The following is a 20,276-nucleotide window of genomic DNA, read 5'->3' as shown; positions in this document are numbered from 1 at the left end:
TACTATCGTGTGGCTGCCCAATTATGTGGAAGCCACATTATTGTCTATACTGACCCATCCCATCGTGAAAACTTGTGGTTGCACCTGAAGAACACATCTGGGCTGTGGATGCAACGGTATATTTGATATGCGGGGGGTTAAGTGACAGAATGACCACGCCTTCATGAATGGACTATGAAATACCAAACATGTGTTTCCGCATTTAGCATTTTCGACGTTCTTTAGGTGTTAAATTTTAAAATTTGAGGATTATTGAATTCATTTAGTGGAACTAGCTAATTCAAATGATTTTACGACGAAACCACGTCATTGACCAGAATGATCCGTCATATCGTGACGATCAGCTGTATAACATTTAAGAATTTGGAAGAACAAATTCCGGTCTCAATGATGACATATTTAATATAAACAGTTATTACGCCTACATAGCCAAACTATTTAGTCTCCATGGAGTTCTCGGGTTCACCTTAATTATTTTTCGTCAGTACCCAATGGACACCACGAGTTCTCTGATGGTAATTTCAGTTTCAAGAATGGCCTGAGATGATAGTCGAGGTTTATTCCATCGTCAATATCAAATATAATAAATGAGTGGCTGTATCCCATCGCTCTAGACACGGAGTAAAAGCCTTCAGATCTGCTCTGAGAGGCCTAGACCTAGACAATATAGGGACGAAAAATATTCCTACTATCATATGTAAACACACACAAGAGGAGTCCAATGGTTTACGATGCCACGGGTAATCGGAGTTTCACAATGCCTTCACACGTAACACCTTTTTAATTGAAGTGGCCTAGTTCAGTCGAATCAGAAGTCATAAATGAGGTGGTTGGAAGATATATTTGAAAGGCTCCTGATATATTGGGAAGTTTTTAAGATAAGCTAGTCAACAGTTGCAACGGATGTGCAGCAAGGTGTAATTATCCGTGATCTGGTGCTGATGACTGGCAGAACACTTTCAGCTAGGAGAGTCCAGTAAAATTGTTTAGATCGGCATCAATATCAAAGACCTACAGAACTACTTATTTTGAGGATTCATTTCTCGCTACAGTTTCATGAACATGCTGCCATAAAGACTATGTATTGGCACTGGGCCCTAACCACACAATCCTCAAAGCTGGACACCAGACAACTGGGAAAAAAGATATTTAACATTTAACGTGGAGAAAAACCCAACGATGGAGAAGGCGGGAACAGGGAGTTGAATGCATTTGAATTGACCAGATGGCGTGGCTCGGCCTTGCAGGCGTAGCTATCCTTGAATGTTGTTATATACCTTTTACTCATATTAAATACATTGCTCTATCCCTAGCCAAAGCTTGTTCCCAACCCTGTATTGGTGATTGTTACGACTCGATCAGTTGGTGTAGACGATAATATGACTTCCACGTAAGATCCTATAGATTAGGCTGTTGTATCGTTACAAATCTACAATTTTGTGATTAGGTCTATTATTGGAGCAGTACTAGTATCATAGTAGACCATAATTGTACAACTATTCCAAGACAGGGATGTAGGGCTAGGAACAGTCGAAGTTAGACGGTCGAGTTAGCCGACAATCTGTTAGTAAAATAAAGTTATCATAGTTAGCATATCCGTTTATTGTAGTATTTCCTGAAGTCACTTCATCCACTGTAAGATCCATTTTGAATGCTCTGTGTGTTTGTGAAAATCCCTCCATGTATATACTTGAACTTTGTTCCTATTGATCCTCTTAGTTGTACATTGTTAACTTTTTGGCTACATTTGAATTGTTAATATTTGTATTTTATTATAGTTTTCGTTTTTACTACACCTTCACTAATTCCCCATGTTTCTTCCCGAACTGCACTTATGTTGTTTTACTTTATACTAAGTCTGGGCGGCAGCCATTTTGGTTTATCCTTGCTTTTGATTGCTTGACCTGTGTTGACTGGAATTGTGCATTTTGGTTGTGAATTGAAGCACTCTTCCAGAATTGAAAACACTCTGTGTTATAGATCGACCAATTATTACCTTTTGAACGAATCTGTACGTGATCTATCCAGACAGGATAGAATAACATTTATTTGTGGTGATTGGTAATTTTCTTGCATCCTTTATCAACTTTCTTATTTATTGTAGTTTGGATTTGATCAATTGAACAATTATTGGTTGGATAGCTGAGTGGTTATATTTGTTTAGGTAATAATGTACACTTAAATTTATGATAAATTATAGAACCGTCATCTTACCCAATTACTTTGTTTTGGTTTCAATCGGGCGAGGGCGCGTATCTAACTCATCCAGACAGCTGTCCTTCACTCCAAACCGTAATTTGGATCTTACAGTTCTAAACAAATAATTTGGTCGAATTCGTTTGGTTTTCGTTTCGCCGATTTCAATCATTGTCTCTGGGAATATTTGGTCGTTCGCTTGCGATGCCAAACAATCGTCGAAAGAAATTAAGTCCAAGGCTCGTGGAAGCTAAAAGAGATTAACAAAAGGATGGATCCCCTCAATCAAGGCAAGTGCCTTATGATGCTTCTATGTGTCATGGTTCATATTCTAATAGGGACAATTGTAATTATAGTGAATCTAGTTGTGATATAATGGCAGATGGCATAGAAAACCTTAGTTTAGACGTAAAGCAAGCGAAAAGCGCGATGCCCACGGCGCCTTTCGTAGGTCTAGAGTTACCAAAGGTTGAGTTAAGTTATTTCGACGGTCAACCTAGAGGTTATTGGAGGTTTTTAAGGGAGTTTGAGACTTATGTGGAATCAAGGGTCAGGGATGATAGTCAACGCTTGCTTTATTTGACACATTACTGTAAGGGTAAAGCGAAAACAGCCATTGAGGGTTGTGTTATGTTGGAAGCCTCTTCTGGTTACAAGAAGGCCAAAGAAATTCTAAAACGGTTATTAGGACAGGCGCATGTAATCGCTCGAGAGACACTAGAAGACTTATTCAATGCCGTGAATTTTGATTATACTGACAGAGAGCAACTAACAAACTTGGCTATTAAAATGGAAAACTGTGCTATGATCTTGGAACAGATGAATTATGTCTCTTATCTAAATTCCTTAGTTACCTTGGAAAGAATAGTGAGACTCTTGCCTCAGCCTATGCAAACCCAGTGGGCGGACTGGGTGGATGAATTGACTGAAGATAACAAGGAACCGACCTTTGACGAGCTCACTCAGTTTATCGCATCGCGTGCGAGAGTGGCTTGTAGTAGATTTGGACGGTTAGCAAATCGTTCAAGAAAAGGACATAACGTAAAGACGAACTGTCACGTGCAATCGGAGCAAGGGAATAGTTCGACAACGAAAACTAAGTGCAGTATGTGTCCCTACGACCATGCTATTGATAAATGTCCACAGTTCTTGGCGCATACAGTTCAAGACCGATGGTCTCACGCTAAAAGCAAGGGTATCTGTTTTGTCTGTCTTAGACAAGGACATAAGGTTAATGAATGTAAGATGACAAAGCTCTGTAACGTTGACAGTTGTGAGAAGAGACATCACGTTCTGCTGCACACTGACTCGACAAGCAACGTCGTAAATGATAAGCCATCATGCCCGGAATATAGGAGAAGAGTTGTGAACCATACCAATAAGGTACAGACATTAGAGAACGAAATACGTGAGCTTTATGATGTAGAGTTTTCAGATGCTTACTCAAGTGATAAATCATTATCAGTAGACGACAAGACGGCTATAAAGATTGTGGAAGGGGGCACGCGCTTCGACAACGGTCATTTTGTAGTTTCTATACCGTGGAAAAAGAATCCAAATATGAAAGTGGATAATTATGAAGTAGCAAACCGTAGATTACGAAGTTTGAAGGGTATGTTGTCGAAGGATGTCAGTCTGCACATCAGGTATATCAACAGTATTGAGAGTAAATTTACTAAGACTTATGCAGAGAGGGTCCTTGAAATATATTTGCAGCCTAGTTATCGCCCTCGAGGATATTTACCTCATCATGCTGTGTTAAACATGAAGAAACCAGAAGAACTTAGAGTGGTCCTTGATTGTGCCGCCGAGTTTGCAGGGGTTTCCATGATTGATATGATTTATCAAGAACCCGATACCACTGCTGAGTTAATGTGCATATTATTAAGTTTCCGCAAGGAGACAGTTGCAATCCCTGCAGATGTTGAAGAAATGTTCATGGAAGTGAAGTTCCCTGAGTCTGGTCGAGGAGCTTCAAGATTTCTGTGGTGGCAGGAGGGGGACATGTCGAGGGAACCATCTGAGTTTCAAATGACAACTCATGCATTTGGTGCCACATCATCGCCGTTTCGTGCGAACTTTGCCTTCAATAAGACCGCACAAATATTCTCTGACGATAGTGAGTTTAGAAAAACTGTTGTGGTTAACTTGAGTAGTATAAAGTACAACATGTCACCTATTCTCTCTTATTACTCCGAGTGGTTGAAATTAGTCAGGGCCGTAGCCTGGCTTAGAAGGTTCATAGAATTCCTGATGGTACTTCGTTCCCCGAGTCATGAAGGATCCGTTCATCTAGGATGTTTAAAGATCAAAGAGATTGACATCGCCAAGCGTAAGATTTTATTGATGGTTCAGAAAGAAGTGTATGGAGAAATACTTAGTGGATTTAAAAACAATGGTAAAGTAGTTAGTCACAATGATCTGAAGGGCTTATCACCGATAATGCTTGATGGGTTACTCTGCGTTGAAGGTCGACTAAGATACTCCGATTTCCCAAATGCTTTTAAACATCCAGTAATTTTACCCAGTCGACACTTAGTGACGGAAATGATAATTAGACATTGTCATAAAGAACAAGGACACATAGGAAGATCATTAGAAAAAGGGTATGGATATGTGTTTACTTGTTTGCAAACATGGGTAGTACATATTGAAATGATGTGTAGTTTGATTACTGAATCATTTATAATTGCCTTATTGCGTTGTATTGGAAGAAGAAGGAAACCTCCGGAGATTTACAGTGACAGTGCGTCAAGCTTCGTGTGGGCAGTTTCTGAGTTAAGGAAGTTTGTGCAACAGTCGGATCAGCAGAAGATAAATAGTGAATTGTCAGCGAGGCCCTCATCCAACAGCATGGGTGGAGTTTGGGGAAAAGTGACTAGGTCTATACCACGAGTGTTATTGTTGAACACCAGAGAACAAGTGAAACAGGTCTCCTTGAAGCTTCGGATTAGTCTTTGTTGTTATTAATGTAGGTAGGTCGAGTAGGCGTACTGTTGTAAGTCCTACTCGTTCCTATAGTGTCATATGCTACATAATGAACCATGACCATAGGCATCAAGGCAGCTTGTGTGATATGGAGGGATTTTGGGGGCCGGTGTAAGATCCATTTTGAATGCTCTGTGTGTTTGTGAAAATCCCTCCATGTATATACTTGAACTTTGTTCCTATTGATCCTCTTAGTTGTACATTGTTAACTTTTTGGCTACATTTGAATTGTTAATATTTGTATTTTATTATAGTTTTCGTTTTTACTACACCTTCACTAATTCCCCATGTTTCTTCCCGAACTGCACTTATGTTGTTTTACTTTATACTAAGTCTGGGCGGCAGCCATTTTGGTTTATCCTTGCTTTTGATTGCTTGACCTGTGTTGACTGGAATTGTGCATTTTGGTTGTGAATTGAAGCACTCTTCCAGAATTGAAAACACTCTGTGTTATAGATCGACCAATTATTACCTTTTGAACGAATCTGTACGTGATCTATCCAGACAGGATAGAATAACATTTATTTGTGGTGATTGGTAATTTTCTTGCATCCTTTATCAACTTTCTTATTTATTGTAGTTTGGATTTGATCAATTGAACAATTATTGGTTGGATAGCTGAGTGGTTATATTTGTTTAGGTAATAATGTACACTTAAATTTATGATAAATTATAGAACCGTCATCTTACCCAATTACTTTGTTTTGGTTTCAATCGGGCGAGGGCGCGTATCTAACTCATCCAGACAGCTGTCCTTCACTCCAAACCGTAGTTTGGATCTTACATCCACTATTTTCTTAAATGTATTGATGAAATATTCGTGTTCAGGTAACTGTTTGCTGAGTCTCACTTGTTGATGTCTGTACAACAGGCTTAACACTGAATGAAGAGGAGGACTGATCTTTTTAATTGATATAAGTCGCATTTCAGTCACGTTAACAATCTGAAAGGAAGCACATTGGAGACGAAACCATTCAGGATGAAGGATCACTTCGACATAAAATGGACAAAAGACCCATATTGTCTAGATGGCTTAATACAGCTGTCACCGAACCAATAATTCATGATACGCAGTCTCCAGTGAAGGTTAACAGAAAGCCCATTTTCATAAGTAGACAAGACTGGTACCTTATGATCAGAAAGAAGGCAAGACCACAGTCGAGAACTTACTATAAGCCACAAAAGAATATCAAAATGGTGCCGAAATACACTGAATTTTATGCCAGTTGCTGTCAGCATTGTGCTTCACAATATAGGAATAGACCATCACACAATTTAGAGGGTGTACAAATCGCTAAAAGCCTCTGAGATAACAGAGCTTCATTTATTGGAAAATTGTACTGTTCAACAACATGAGAATTCACTGATCAATGTGGCAGTAGAACGACTGACAAAAGCAGACTGGAATTTATGAAGTGCTGATAAACGCCATTAGTTAACACACCACATACCGTCAATTTTGCAACCTTAACACTTTCTTCATGTTAATATTATGTTCATTCACAGATAATTTATGCTTACATGAGAGTTTTGATTAAACCATTCCGAGTTTCATCACAAATGCAAATAATCACAATATTCAACAACGTTTAGATAATATTCACTATATTTAAACACGTTCTGTCATGTTTAAAAATATACTACGATGACATTGAAAGAAGATAAAAACAGAAACAGCGAAGGGTGTTCATATAATTTGATAGAAGTGTTTGTGATGATGAATAATATTAAACGGTGTGATGTATATTACATATATTGGATTTAAAATGTTATTGTTGTGGTAAGATTTATTGGTAGAATAAGAAATTAGGCAGTAGGGATTTAGGAATGTTCGATGAGAGTTTAAATCAAGAGCTAAGAAAGATCGTCAAATATCAGTTTGTGTGCGTTTCATATAAGTGCTGGGAATAAAGTTATAAACAAACCGGCTTACTTTGTGGTTTCATTTCAGAATGCACCGGATCTGGCACGGAAATTTCGGATCTGCGACTCTTTGATTCAGTGACATTTGTATCATGTCGTTCAGATAAGACAGATTTCGCTTCCACGTTATGTAAAACTGATCCTTCATCCTGTATGATTTCGTCTTTTTTGTGCCTCTTTACAGGTTTATAATGGGACTGAAATGGGACTAATGTAAATTAAGATGCTCAGTACTCCCCTTCTTCCTATGTTAAGCTTGTCGTATAGATATTATTTCGTCTTTGATGATTCCAACTTTCTTCCACTTGGAATATTTATTAAGCTTGGAATATTAATGATATATATATTCCCAGATAACAGTCAGTTATATGTTCTGATGTGTGCGTTTACCGCGCTAGCATGCTTTTTACTGTCGTCGCTAGAATCCCCAGCATTCTTCCTGTGAATGTTTTTAGGCATACTACAGGTCTATAATCTTTTGTACCGGCCAAAGCTTTCTCGAAAAACACAGTATACAAAACCGATGATACGTTATACGATCGTTCTTCCGCCTTGTGTGTTACTTTGATGTATATTTTGTGTAATCATTTTCCGCATTAATCACAGCGCACTCTTGGATAAGAATAAAGAGACGATTATGTTGCCTACACTGAATGGTTTAAGATTCATCAACATCCACTGCAAAACAACAATAATTTACCTTTGATATAAGCAGGAGACGAAGAAACTAAAGGCTCAGTAAACTGCCACATGAATCAGAGAAACAACTTTAATCGAAACATGTTTTGAGTGTATGAAGTAAAGAAAAAAGAGTTAATTTACGAAATGAATGTGTAAACCAGTTCTTCAATCAAAATAAAAGACATGTTAAACTCCTACAATCAAAGATTTTGAGTGGGGCTGTTATCTGCTTTTCAGTGTGTTATCGCGCTTTCACAATGTAAAAGCGTTTCCGTCAATCACTAGCACTTCCTAAGCACAGAGAATGTTAGTAGTGGCCTCCTGGTCATTTTCATTTAAATAAGAACTTGCCAGCATAATAACAACAATAAACATTGCTTCGAACAGGACAATAATGTATGTACTTAACTGTTGTTGATGAAGTCATAATTTTATGTAACTCAAGTTACCTAAAAGACTAAGTAAAAGATCTAAGGTATCATGCCTGCGATCCCCGTATACCATGATGAAATGATTGGAGAGGCCACAGGTATTCGGGGTTTGACAACGATATAGCCAGTAACACCATCTAGTATGAAACGTACCCATCAAGTGAAATCAAAAGACAGAAGTGAAGACGTTCGAAGATATATTTGACAGGCTATCAATATATCGAGAATCGTCTGATCTAATCTGGCTAGCGATTGCAGTAGATGTTGAGTACGGCGTTTCCACTCGTAATATGGTGAGGATGCATGACCGAGCGCCTTCAGCTAGGTGAGTCCATTAAAACCAATGTGGTCAGCATCCAATGTCAAAAACTTACAGAGCTATTTATTTTGTGGATTTATTTACCGCCACATGATGATTGTTTAGTTGTGTCGTCCATTTGATTATTAACTAGTCGCAATTAGACCTCATTTAAACATTGATACTATCATTTTATATAAATTTTGATTCACCTTAAAAATAGGCTACGTTTGGTCGTACTTCGCTTTCAAGGAATATATTGCCTTTCGAATACAAAACAAAGTCATAGAAACTTCTGTGCGACATTTCGAATTCTGGATAACATAACGCGTCACGTATTACGAGTCACTCACTACTGAAATCCAGTTCTGGTTACCAAACTGCTTAAATTCCACTACTATATCGATGTTCAGTGTTGTTAACTTCCTTTATTAATTTAAGTCAATTTTATGTACGTTCTGGGTTGTCGGTTTACCTGCTCTCCTGTTCTATTCTCCTACTGATTTTATCATCCTGGTCTTCTTACCTCGAACACAAGACTTATCTTTATGCAAGAACTTATCTTAATAAGGTCTAACTGCTACAGTGTATTTGCTAATTTACATGTCATTGATGATTTATCAGTCACTGAATTAATTTATTTGACACCAACAACCATTCATATTACTCGTTCGAAACCTGTTAGGTACGTGTTTATTCTGTAGACTGCGGAACTAGCTGATCATAACAAGACTAATAAATGAACCTAAGAGCCATTCAAAAAGTTATTTGATTACTTAGTCGAATGATCATTCGACTGATCGGTGATGACTGTTTGAGTCGACTCAAACAATCATCAGCGATTCCGCAAGAATTAGCTAACGTAAGTTGCTTTCAGCCAATATTCCGAACTCTGGGTTGTAAAAAACCCCATTCTTTCTAGCTTTCGTAGTTTTCATCAAACTGTGAATTTAGTTCGTTCTACTTTGCCGTTTTTACTATGTGGTCCCATATTTTTGCACGTCTGACACCTATTGAACGCGTTTGACCTTATGTTCTGGTTTGGTTCTATACTAAAGTTCGTGTTCGATGAGTCAATCTTCATTTTATCCTTTAAGTGGCTTTGATTTCCATTGACTACTACCATTTCATTCATGCTACATATTACCTGGGGAGGTGGCGCGTGTTGTTCACATTATGTCATATCAATTAATTAAAGTATCGTGATGCATTTACGGTGGAATGGATATGAAAATTGTCATTTAACATATTAAGAATCACTTATGAGTATTAGTCATCAGCTGGTGAATAATTTAGCTCACAGTCTATCAATAATTTTGTTATCAATGAATAGGGATCTTTTTCTGCAGATAACTCAACATATGATAACTCCTGTGATATTTCCCAAAAACTGATTGTCTATTTAGGTGGATTCATAGACAGAGCTTATGCGACCATTTATATCAGAAGTTACATGTCACTTGCTCCTCAATGGTAAAGGTGAAGTTCATTCAGTGCTTTCTATCATGATTTTCGAATTTCCCTATTTACACTAAAACGCTTACGTATCTACAGACATCCTTTTGGAATATACTGCTTACTGTCTACCGTGTTTTTGACCGTAAAGAAAAACCACTCGCGTTTTTGTTCAAATACTTACTCCTCAATTAGAACGTTAAGGGAAATGATCATACTAGCTTATTAAGAACCGTTATGTACATATTATTGTTGTGTATTTTAATTGAAAATGTTTTATCCAACTCATTTTCATTATTTCAGCACCCAAGGATACATATAGTTTGAAATAACATGATACTAATAAAACGATATGGTTATGTAATGATTTTTCAACTTCGCAAGACTATGGAAATTTAACTTCTAATGCCTTGCTAAGTACTTAAAAGAGAGGAAAAATAGTAGTTGTACTATTTAAAACAGTTATTTTTGAACAATCGTACGATGTAGCTGAGCTTATTTATAATTTTGCTGACAGTGTTGTTACTAATACTGATTTTTCTGGATCTTGATTCGTATGTACAGTTAATTTGAAAACATTGTTCATAATAACTTTTACTACTGTGTTTTTGAGGCTTTACAGTTTCTTACTGATTTAAGGCCATGGAATTTCACTTCAGTTTTACGTTCTTGTGTTTATACTATATACTTTGGCTGATTGTGTGGTTTGTGATTAGAACTAATTTCGGTGGGTCAGTGAGAATAAATGATGAGATAATCTAAAGTACTAGTTTAATGGCATAAATGTTTTGTACAGACTGTACTCAAACATATATCCTATTTCTATTGCATATTGATTCGGAACGTGTTATTAAATTGTAGAACAGTATGCTTAGGTATAATACCATTGAAAAGTTGCTTTGGTTTATGGTCTCTTAGTAAGATTGTGGGTATAAAGATACTGAAGTGATGTTACGTGAGCCAAAAGGTATTTATATGAAAATATTTGTTCCGATATTTAAAACAAAACTGTTTAGATATTTTGGTAGTGAGTTGTTTTAAGCTACGAATCTCTAAATGATCTGCTTTACCCTCATGAAATCAATCCGAAACTCTGGTTAAGTTTCCTCTTTTGATAAGTCTTAGTCCATGTATTGATATGTTGAATCGGTGTGATAGACACAAAAATACGTTTGTGTCAGCTTATTATCCACTCACGTTTTTTGTTCTTAAAGAGGAGCGGGGCTAAAGAGAGATAGCTGTTGGTTGATTACTTTTTGTAAAAGCCTTCACGGTAGGGCTTTGACACATATAAAACTAACATAAAATGTGAGAGTTATGGAGGGCTGAAAAATGACGTCAAAATTGTGGATGATACATTAGACCATGAAGAGTATAATTCACGATAAATAGCAAATTTATCTGCACAGATAGAGTTTGTTTTCATTTAGGCAAGTAACTGCTAATGTACGTTTGTTATAAAATACAAAACTTTAAATACATGTTAACCTATGCAGATTGAACTAATAACACTAGTTTATTTGATCATCTTGAAATGTATTATATCCTAATTTCCCACATTTATTATAAACACATATTTATCAGTTTGGAGTTAGTTTCTCAACCGTTTTAAAGTGATTGTAAATGTTTTTAAACTGAAAATTTATTCTATGGTAGAATTAATGTTACAATGAACAAAACAGAATGGAGACCTGAAAACACGGTAGTTTGTATTGACGTTGAAAACCGTTCACGATATCCAGCAAACGAACAGCTGGGGCACAATGTTATAGTTAAAGGTATTAATAATGCTCTGCGCTTAAACCGAATTTCAATAAAAATTTAGAGTTAAAAAGCAATACATTGAAATCCATTATTGCAACCTCACATTCATTCTCCGATGTTGGTTCAAGTCCAATTCGCAATGAATCGAAAAATTATATGTCTTCATTCAAATTAACAACTGCGCAATATTTTTCTACAACTATCAGAAAACATCATAAATGTGTACAAATGGCTATGAAAGGTAAAGATATGACAAAAGCTATGCATCATATTGATCAATGCATCAAATTAGCGCCACACAATGCTAAGTTTCTTATAGAACGCTCTGGAATTTATATCAAGGTAAATTAAATTTTGTCTGGATTTTAACTTGTAAGCTACATCTCATCTACATCCTAAATAGATTGTTGTATAGTGTCTTGATTGGAACTATTTTTTACTTTTTTAACTTTTTTGAATGCTTGATAGCAGCTAGCAACAGAATCTAGATGACACACTGAATACTGTCGGCTGTACAGATACGTTTTACTGATCAGTTACCACAGTACTGAAACGCTTATCTTTAATCGCACTACCGGTCATTGCCTCAACATATAATTCAGATTGAAATCCTGGAAACGTTTAAGTTAATGTTTAAAGATCTGGTGTATTTCGAGAGTAGACAACTCGATCTGAAAATTCCAGCACAAAAGAATTTAAGTTTATGAGAGATTTTGTTTGCTTTGCGAGTCTTCTAGTGAATAGTAAAATTTTTAAGGTACTCCAAGCTATCCTGTTTCTGCCTCAAATCCTAGTTTTCAAAATATATGTATTATCCTAAATGATTTAGACAAGACCAACTTTTATTTGATAACATTTTAATTTATGTGAACGCTTACAGTCAGAGGAGTTTGAAATCCTTTAGGATACCCAATTTTTTACTATGAATATAACCAACGAACAATAAAATTCATCTTGCTTGATAAGTTTGTTGGCTTTTCCAAATAATTGTATAACAAGACTAATTACTTACTTATCTTTAATATGAATTCAAATTAAAGAAGCGGTTGGAATCTATAAAAATGACACTAAATTTTGATGAATTTAAAAAACATATTGTATTTATTCACTATAGTCGAATAAAAATCCAGTTTTATAACGTTTTGTAAGAGCTCACTCCACGATCATTTCAAGATCTGTTGTTTCATTTGTTCGTTAAGACAGTTTTCAAGTAGTTGTGAATAAAAGACTGAGGCAAATCGTTTCAAATCTACTCGACAATTGACGTCAAAATAATTCAATGTGGTTCTTAAATTCAGTTTAATTTATGCTTCATGAGACATAGTGAAGTCTATAGAGGTTGACGTAACTCTTGCCTTCATAGGGAGTTTATGCCATTACTTTTTCTTCTGCAGTGATCTCCCCAATCACATGATCCTAAAATTTAAAAGTATCCACTTTGTTTAAATGACATTCTTTCACGTGATCTGTAATAGTAATCACCTTTTGAACCATTATTTCATCTGCAAAACGAAACACCGTCATATACAATACATTTTGAATGCTTCTATTATTAGACATTCGTCGTACAGTCTCAAGTACCTTATGTGCGTCTTACTACCCCTTAAAACTTGAGTATTAAACCTTTATCTTCGTTGATAATTGTTCCGATATAAAAACATGTAAGCTATAGTGATACTTCATTAGTCCTTTCAATATCCGCATAACAAATTGTAGAATAAACTTGGTAGAATACTACTGAACATAAAAAATAATAAAACAGGAATTGTTTATTTGACAGTTCTTCTTCTGAATTTGATTTAAATATTCTGACATTTATATTGAGATTAACGCCTAAACGATAATTTGAACTGTCATTTTCCGTCAGTTTCCACATAGTATATTTCGATTTACAAGCAGCTGGTACTTATGGTCACGTAAAGACGTTGTCTACATTTTAAAATAAAAGATCATGTAGAATCCAGAGGTTGTTTACAATAAATCAATTGGATAATCTATGTTACTGAAACAAACTATTATAGCATTGTTATTATTCTTTTTAAGTGCAATAACTTTGTACCGCACAGAATTTAAGTCACAATTTTGGGTTTTTGATTCTGATGCCCATAAACAGGAAAATTAATTGTATTTCGCAAGAAGTGTTGTCACACAACGAGCTTTGTTTTTTCCTGTGCTGTTAATTGGATTTGTTTGGCTCTCAACCAATTAGAAGTCATCTGTGTAGGGTTTCTATGACCTTGTTAAAGCAACACTGCCTACAGGATTGAAAATATATCAAGCTATCAGCTATCTTGATGCATTTAATGCCATATGTATTATTAAAATTGTCTAAAAACCAGCGTTTTCTGCCATTTTTGTTTTGTTTTCGCTTTCTTAATTATTCAATTTACATAAGCTATTAGCTTATCAGCATGCAATAAGCGACCTACACTTGGCCATATCTTTAGGGTCAAATACACTAGACACTATGTCAGTCAATCGAGATTTAACAAACGCTGCTTTGGAGTCACCATCCATCATGTCTGTAAGTTTGGATCTTATAGAATACGAAAATGCTTTATTGATGACTGGTCAGCTTCACATAGTTCATGGAAAGAATTTAAAAGATGAAGGAAAATTGGAAGAAGCCCTGAAACAATATGAGTTAGGCAGAAGCTTCATTGATCAATATGCTCAGATGAAAGACTTAATTACCAACTCATCTATCACACCAGGAACATTGGTAACATTGATGGGTGCTTTACAAGTTTATGAATCAATGAAACGTAATGATGACTATGTGGATTTGATAACAAAATGTATAAATAATTTGGAAAGTGAAAATATGGAAATTCCAGAGGAAATACTAATGGGAGATCCTATCTTGACCTCGAAATTATATTTACCTCGTAGGTGTGTGTGTTCTAACCTTAAAATAGTATTTAACATGTAGCAGTTTCTTTATCTATGCTTACTGTATAGGATTTTAAACGTAACTTAATGCTGTTATATCCAGTACATTTCATTGTTCGCCTTAGTAACTTCAGTTTTAGTCTTTGTTACACACACTTGAGTAAGGATAATTATTTATTAATGGTATGAATTTTTAATAAAGTCTGATGTAAAATACGAACATTTTGTACACACTTAGGGAAAAGTTATTACAGTCCACTTCAACATGTAATATTGAGTGAGACAGAAGTGATTTGCAAACAAGGTAATAAACTAAGCAATGGTATCAATTCATGTAGTTCACATTAAAAGCTATTTAGAGTAATATCAGGTTCGTGTCCATGATCTCTAGAATATTTGGGAAATTCTAGAAGTTGTGTGTTCATTTTTCAGATATCACCAATAAGAGAATTTTATTGTTCTTCCTTCCCATCTCTCTAACTGTCATGTGCTGCACTGATATGAGGTGTAGCAACGTACACCATTGAGAATTGTCTCAAAATCATCATTGTTTCGTATTGGCTAATTGATGTATACTGGTATGAAATAAATCACGTTGGTGCATATTTATTTCATTACTTGTCTTCTTGATTCGGATCACTTCACCGCTCTATACTTATTCCAAACCCACCCCTTTTATTCTTACTTATTTGAATAATTGTCTCCTTTTATACTACAGCCTGGAACAAAACATTTATCTATAGATGCCTATATTAATTCGGCTTGTCCATACCTACCTCTGTTTGAAAGTTAAGAAGTATAAGCTTATGAAATATTTTCTAGAAACTCTGAGAAATATTCTCTTCATGTTGAATCGTGTAAAATCAGCAAATGCAGAACCTATTTATTATTAGGTAAGCCAAGTAAATAATGAAATTCGCCAGCTTCTCATGGTGTGATTTATTTATTCCACTTGTTATCTTTAAGAATTTCGGTCATTTACTGTTGATAATTCTGTGTGAAATGTCTTCACTTTTCCTGACACTTTAGCTCAATATTTCAAATAAATAACTGTGATAAAATTAGTTTTTCACTTGGTATACTACTAATGACAAATAATTTTTTCTCCTAAAAGAGTTATCCGATCTACTATATGCACGAGCTAACCTATTATCGAAACAAAATGGTCAGTCAATAATACAAGCCTATTATGATTTGAAAAAAGCATTACGTTATTGCCCAAATCATTTAGAAAGTTACAACTTATTACATCAACTTGAAACTATATCCTTCAATAAACAAGAGGAAGCTGTTGAATTAATGTTGAAAAATCGTTTCTTCGATTCATTACATTCAATCACTATAGCGATTTATGCCCAACCAGAGAATATTTCTTTATATTTTGATAAAGGAGCAATCCTAAGGAAACTTGACAGATTAACCGAGTCTTTAGATTGTATTATGCAAGGAATAAATTTATTCAATACATGGAATGATACTGATAAGAAGAACTCAGCTGATCTGTACCAATTAGGGAGAAATCAATTATTTCTTACAATGAGCTCTTATGCAATAAGACTATTAAAACAAGAGAAATACCAAGAATCAAATGAATTAACTCGTCAACTCTTGGAAGTGGATCCTAAAAATTATAGATTATTGATTTTATCTGCTGACTGTCAATATTTTCTGAATAATTATGAAAAATCACTTGAAGAATATGAAAACGCAAAGTCAATAATTAGTAAACTATTGACCGATTCTAATCATTGCATTTGTGATAACAATGTGATGAAAATTCCCGAAAGTATTAATTCAATCAATGGAAGAATCTGTTTAGCTTGTTACCAGTTAAGTAAAAGTAGAATTAAACAAAGTGACTGGTCAAAGGCAATAAATTATTTAGATCGCTGTATTCGTTTAGCACCATTTCAATCAGAATTTTACATGACACGTGCACTAGTTCATTATCAGTCAAATCATACTAAGCATTCGTGGAATGATATATTAATTTTCGTTTATTTGAATTTAAGTGACTGGGCATTGTGTCAAAGAACAAACGGTAAATGGTCTATATATCCAATGTGGTATCAAACTATTGTACATAATCGATTCCTCAGTCAAGTTAATGAACAAATCGGTCCATTAATTCATCGTCTCACACCAAAATATATTGATTTGGTAAAAGTTGCGAATTCTAAAGAATGTGAACTGTCTTTACTAAAGAACTTACGAAGAATAATTAATGAAAACAAATGTGCTGCATGTCAGAGAGCCCGTAATGCTTCAACTACTAAAATTACCTTTCCTACTAATGGTAATCAACAGACGTTAGAAAATCCGATTGATTGGTTAAATAATCATGTGTGGTTTAATTTATTTTCAGAGCCTAGGGATGACAATGTTATTAAAATGCGTTTCGTAAATTCAGATGATATTACTCAGAAAACATTCACTGATGTACGTGAAGATGACTACAAACAAATCAATGCCAAAATTAAGGAAATTCGTCAAAAGAATTTCGCCAGACAATACATGTACACAAAATGAACTCCATTATTTTAAATGTAACAGAATACTGTAATGACCAACTTGGTTGTCATTAATTTATTATTCTTTTTGTAAGACTATCACTTTGATGTTTCTAGATTTTTGTTTATTTGTATGTCCCTTTTTAGTCTTCGTCTTATTCACAGCAAAACTAGTGGTTTACTTCTCAATTTTTAACAGTAAACTTATTTCTTAAACAATCAAACGACATCGAAGTTTTTTTGATGAGATAACTGTTGCTAAATTACAAGGTTTTACGAATTGTCAATAGTGAAAAATTATTAAATACTTTAAATCCTGGTTTAAATAGCTGATATTTGTATGCGAGATGTACTCACAATTAACGCGCAGCCTGGGTTCCCTTCCCATGCCTTCAACCACCTAGCATCAAATAAAAAATACTCCAACGTGGTGCAATTCGGATTGGTTGGAATACAACTCGATCGATTAGATAATAACATTGAGTATATAAATTACATTCTATATTGTACCAAAATATAATATTTAATAAAGCTATAATTACTAATAATATAAAGAAATGGGAAACAGAATCCTTATACGAAATAAGGAGGTGAATGAATATTTGAGCCTTGATGTTCTGACATTTACTTTGGTATTTGCAAGTAACTCTTAACCAGTTAAGCTAAATTGTTTCACTAGCTTTCTCCTAGAATCAACTTTCACAGGAATGTTGGTTCGATCAACTTACCTAGCAAGAACATTTTGGTTGTGTCTTCTCAGCCAAAAGCAGAATTAACGACTTGTTCAATGTTTGACTTTCAAACAGTTATGACCAACGCTCTGTTAGTATTCGGAGATGAAACATGGATATCATTTAATTAACTTACTTGATATTGTAGCGGCAAATAAATCCCCAAAATAAATAACTCCGTAAGTTTTCGACATTGGATGCTAACCATATTAGTTTTAATGGACTCACCTAGCTGAAGGTGCTCGGCCATGCATCCGATTCATATTAGGTGTTACTGGTTAAAGCGTTGTCAAACTCCGAATACCTGTGGCACCTTCAATATATTATCCCGCAGCATTTAGTTCGTTCCACAAATTGTAACTTATGACTTGATGAAAGTGTCCATTTTATGGGGATCAGAGCCTGTAAGACGACGGAAAGTAAGAAACTAAGTCAAGAAGATCTGAGAAATTGCCACAAGCGGGCGACTTAACACAATGTTGATGACGTACGATTTTCTAATGATCTGTTCGACTATTAAGAGTTCACTCACCTGTCCACTGAGTAATACTCAAGTTAAAAATAAAGAAAAATCTACCTCGAGAAAAAATAACTGAAAGCATTCAAGCTTGAAGAAATGCTCCCCACAAACTTACTTGCTTAATTTCAACTCTTACCCTTCATGGAGCAGAATAGGCCGCCCATCAGCATTCTCAATCCAACTCAATCCAGTTGCTACTCATCCTTATAATGTCTGCTTCCAATTCCCGGTGCAACTTGTTCTTCGGCCTTCCTCTTTTAAATTTCTCTTTGGGGTTCTAAGTTAGAGGTTGTCTCGTGATACAGCTTGATGACTTCTGCGATGTATGTTCTATCCACCTCCAACTTCTTTTTCGAATTTCCTCTTCATCTGCTGATGGTATCCGTTCAATGGACATCGAGTACATTGAGTAGATAATTGTTTCGTAAATCCTTGTACTTTTTTGACATTGGTTGCAGTAGTTTTGCGGGAGAACTTAAAACATTTGGCTGACTACAACTTTTATATCTTTTATTAATAATTTTACTGTGTTTTTTGGATGTATTTGTTTTACTCAACTTCCGAATTTGTTTGTTTATATCATTAGTTTCGGACACTTCGGTTTCTTTTGTTTTTAGCTTGGTATTTGGGAGTTTTTGCTCCGGGAACCTACAAAATTGAAGGTTTGTTTTGTAATTATTATTATTGTTGTTGACATTTGGGTCAACTATTTGTAAATTGCGAATAAACTTTGGTACCTAAATTGGAGTTTGGTTCTATTGTTAACTAGGGTTCGTGAATTGCAAATAGATCGATATACCATACTTCAATAACGGGAACGAGCAAAATATTGGACGTAACAACTAGTTTTCAATGATTCACCTCAGTACAGTAGAATTATCTTATTGAAGATTCTGACTTTGATGCTAGCTGACACTTGTTTTGAGTCCTATTTATTCTTCAACTATAGGGATGCTGGCCTTACATTGCCGATCCGTGCGTTTATATCTGCATTTGATCATCCTCGTTCATCGATGATACTGAACAGGTACGTGAAAGTTACCACATCTTCCAGAGCTTCTCCATAAAGTAATATTGGGTCAGAGTTCTCCGTGTTGTATTCGAGGATCTTGTTTTGTCCCTTGTGTGTATTGAGGCCTACTGGTAGATAGGCTTCTGATACACTGGTTGTCTTAACCTGCATGTGTTTTTGTGTACGAGATAGGAGGGCCAAATCTTCTGCGAAGTTCAAATCAACTGGTTGCATGCAATCTGCCTGTTGTATTCCGTGATTCTGTAGAATTATGGTCTACTATGATATTAGTACTGCTCTAATAATAGACCTAATCCCAAAATTGTAGATTCGTCATGATATAACTGCCTAATCTATAAGATCTTACGTGGAAGTCACACCATCGACTACACCAACTCACTGTATCGTATCAATTACCAATACATGATGTAGAACAAGGTTAGGCTAGAGAAAGAACAATATATTTAATATGAATAGAAGATATAAAGTAACATTGAGATGGACCACGCCTGCATGGACGAGCCATGCCATCCGATCAAACCCAGTCCATTCAATTCCTTCTCCGCGCCTTCTCCATTGTTAGGTATTTCTCCGTGCTAAATATTGAATATCTATTTTCTGAGTAGTCTTGTGTTCAGCTTTGAAGATTGTGTGGTTATGGTCCAATGCCACTACAATTCTTCTGAGATGTAAAGGTCTTTACCATCCAATCAACCATCAGATGTAATAAAAAGCACGAGAGAGAACTCCATGTTTGACTCCGATCCTCAATCAGGATGAGTCTGTCAGCTGTTCTCCATGCAGTGTAGTCTGTCGTGTGAATGCCGGATGATGTTGACGATTTTCTCGGGTACACCATAGTGTCTAAGAAGGTT

At 35.4% G+C, this 20,276-nt stretch overlaps 1 protein-coding gene across 1 annotated transcript; it reads left to right on the top strand.

Annotated features, from left to right (window-relative positions):
* Positions 1-8,968: 8,968 nt before the first annotated feature.
* Positions 8,969-17,157, top strand: TTC16 (Tetratricopeptide repeat protein 16; the record flags this gene model as incomplete). Its single annotated transcript, XM_012938631.2, has 5 exons — positions 8,969-9,202; positions 11,629-11,750; positions 11,798-12,078; positions 14,132-14,624; positions 15,743-17,157. The coding sequence occupies exons 1-5, from the start codon at positions 9,066-9,068 to the stop codon at positions 17,155-17,157; spliced, it is 2,448 nt and encodes an 815-aa protein (XP_012794085.2). The 5' UTR covers positions 8,969-9,065.
* Between the last annotated feature and the right edge of the window lie 3,119 nt (positions 17,158-20,276).

This window comes from Schistosoma haematobium, chromosome 3, assembly GCF_000699445.3.
Source record: "Schistosoma haematobium chromosome 3, whole genome shotgun sequence".
NCBI lineage: Eukaryota > Metazoa > Platyhelminthes > Trematoda > Strigeidida > Schistosomatidae > Schistosoma > Schistosoma haematobium.
The sequence above is the reverse complement of the archived record's forward strand: the minus strand, read 5'-3'. Positions and strand labels throughout refer to the sequence as shown.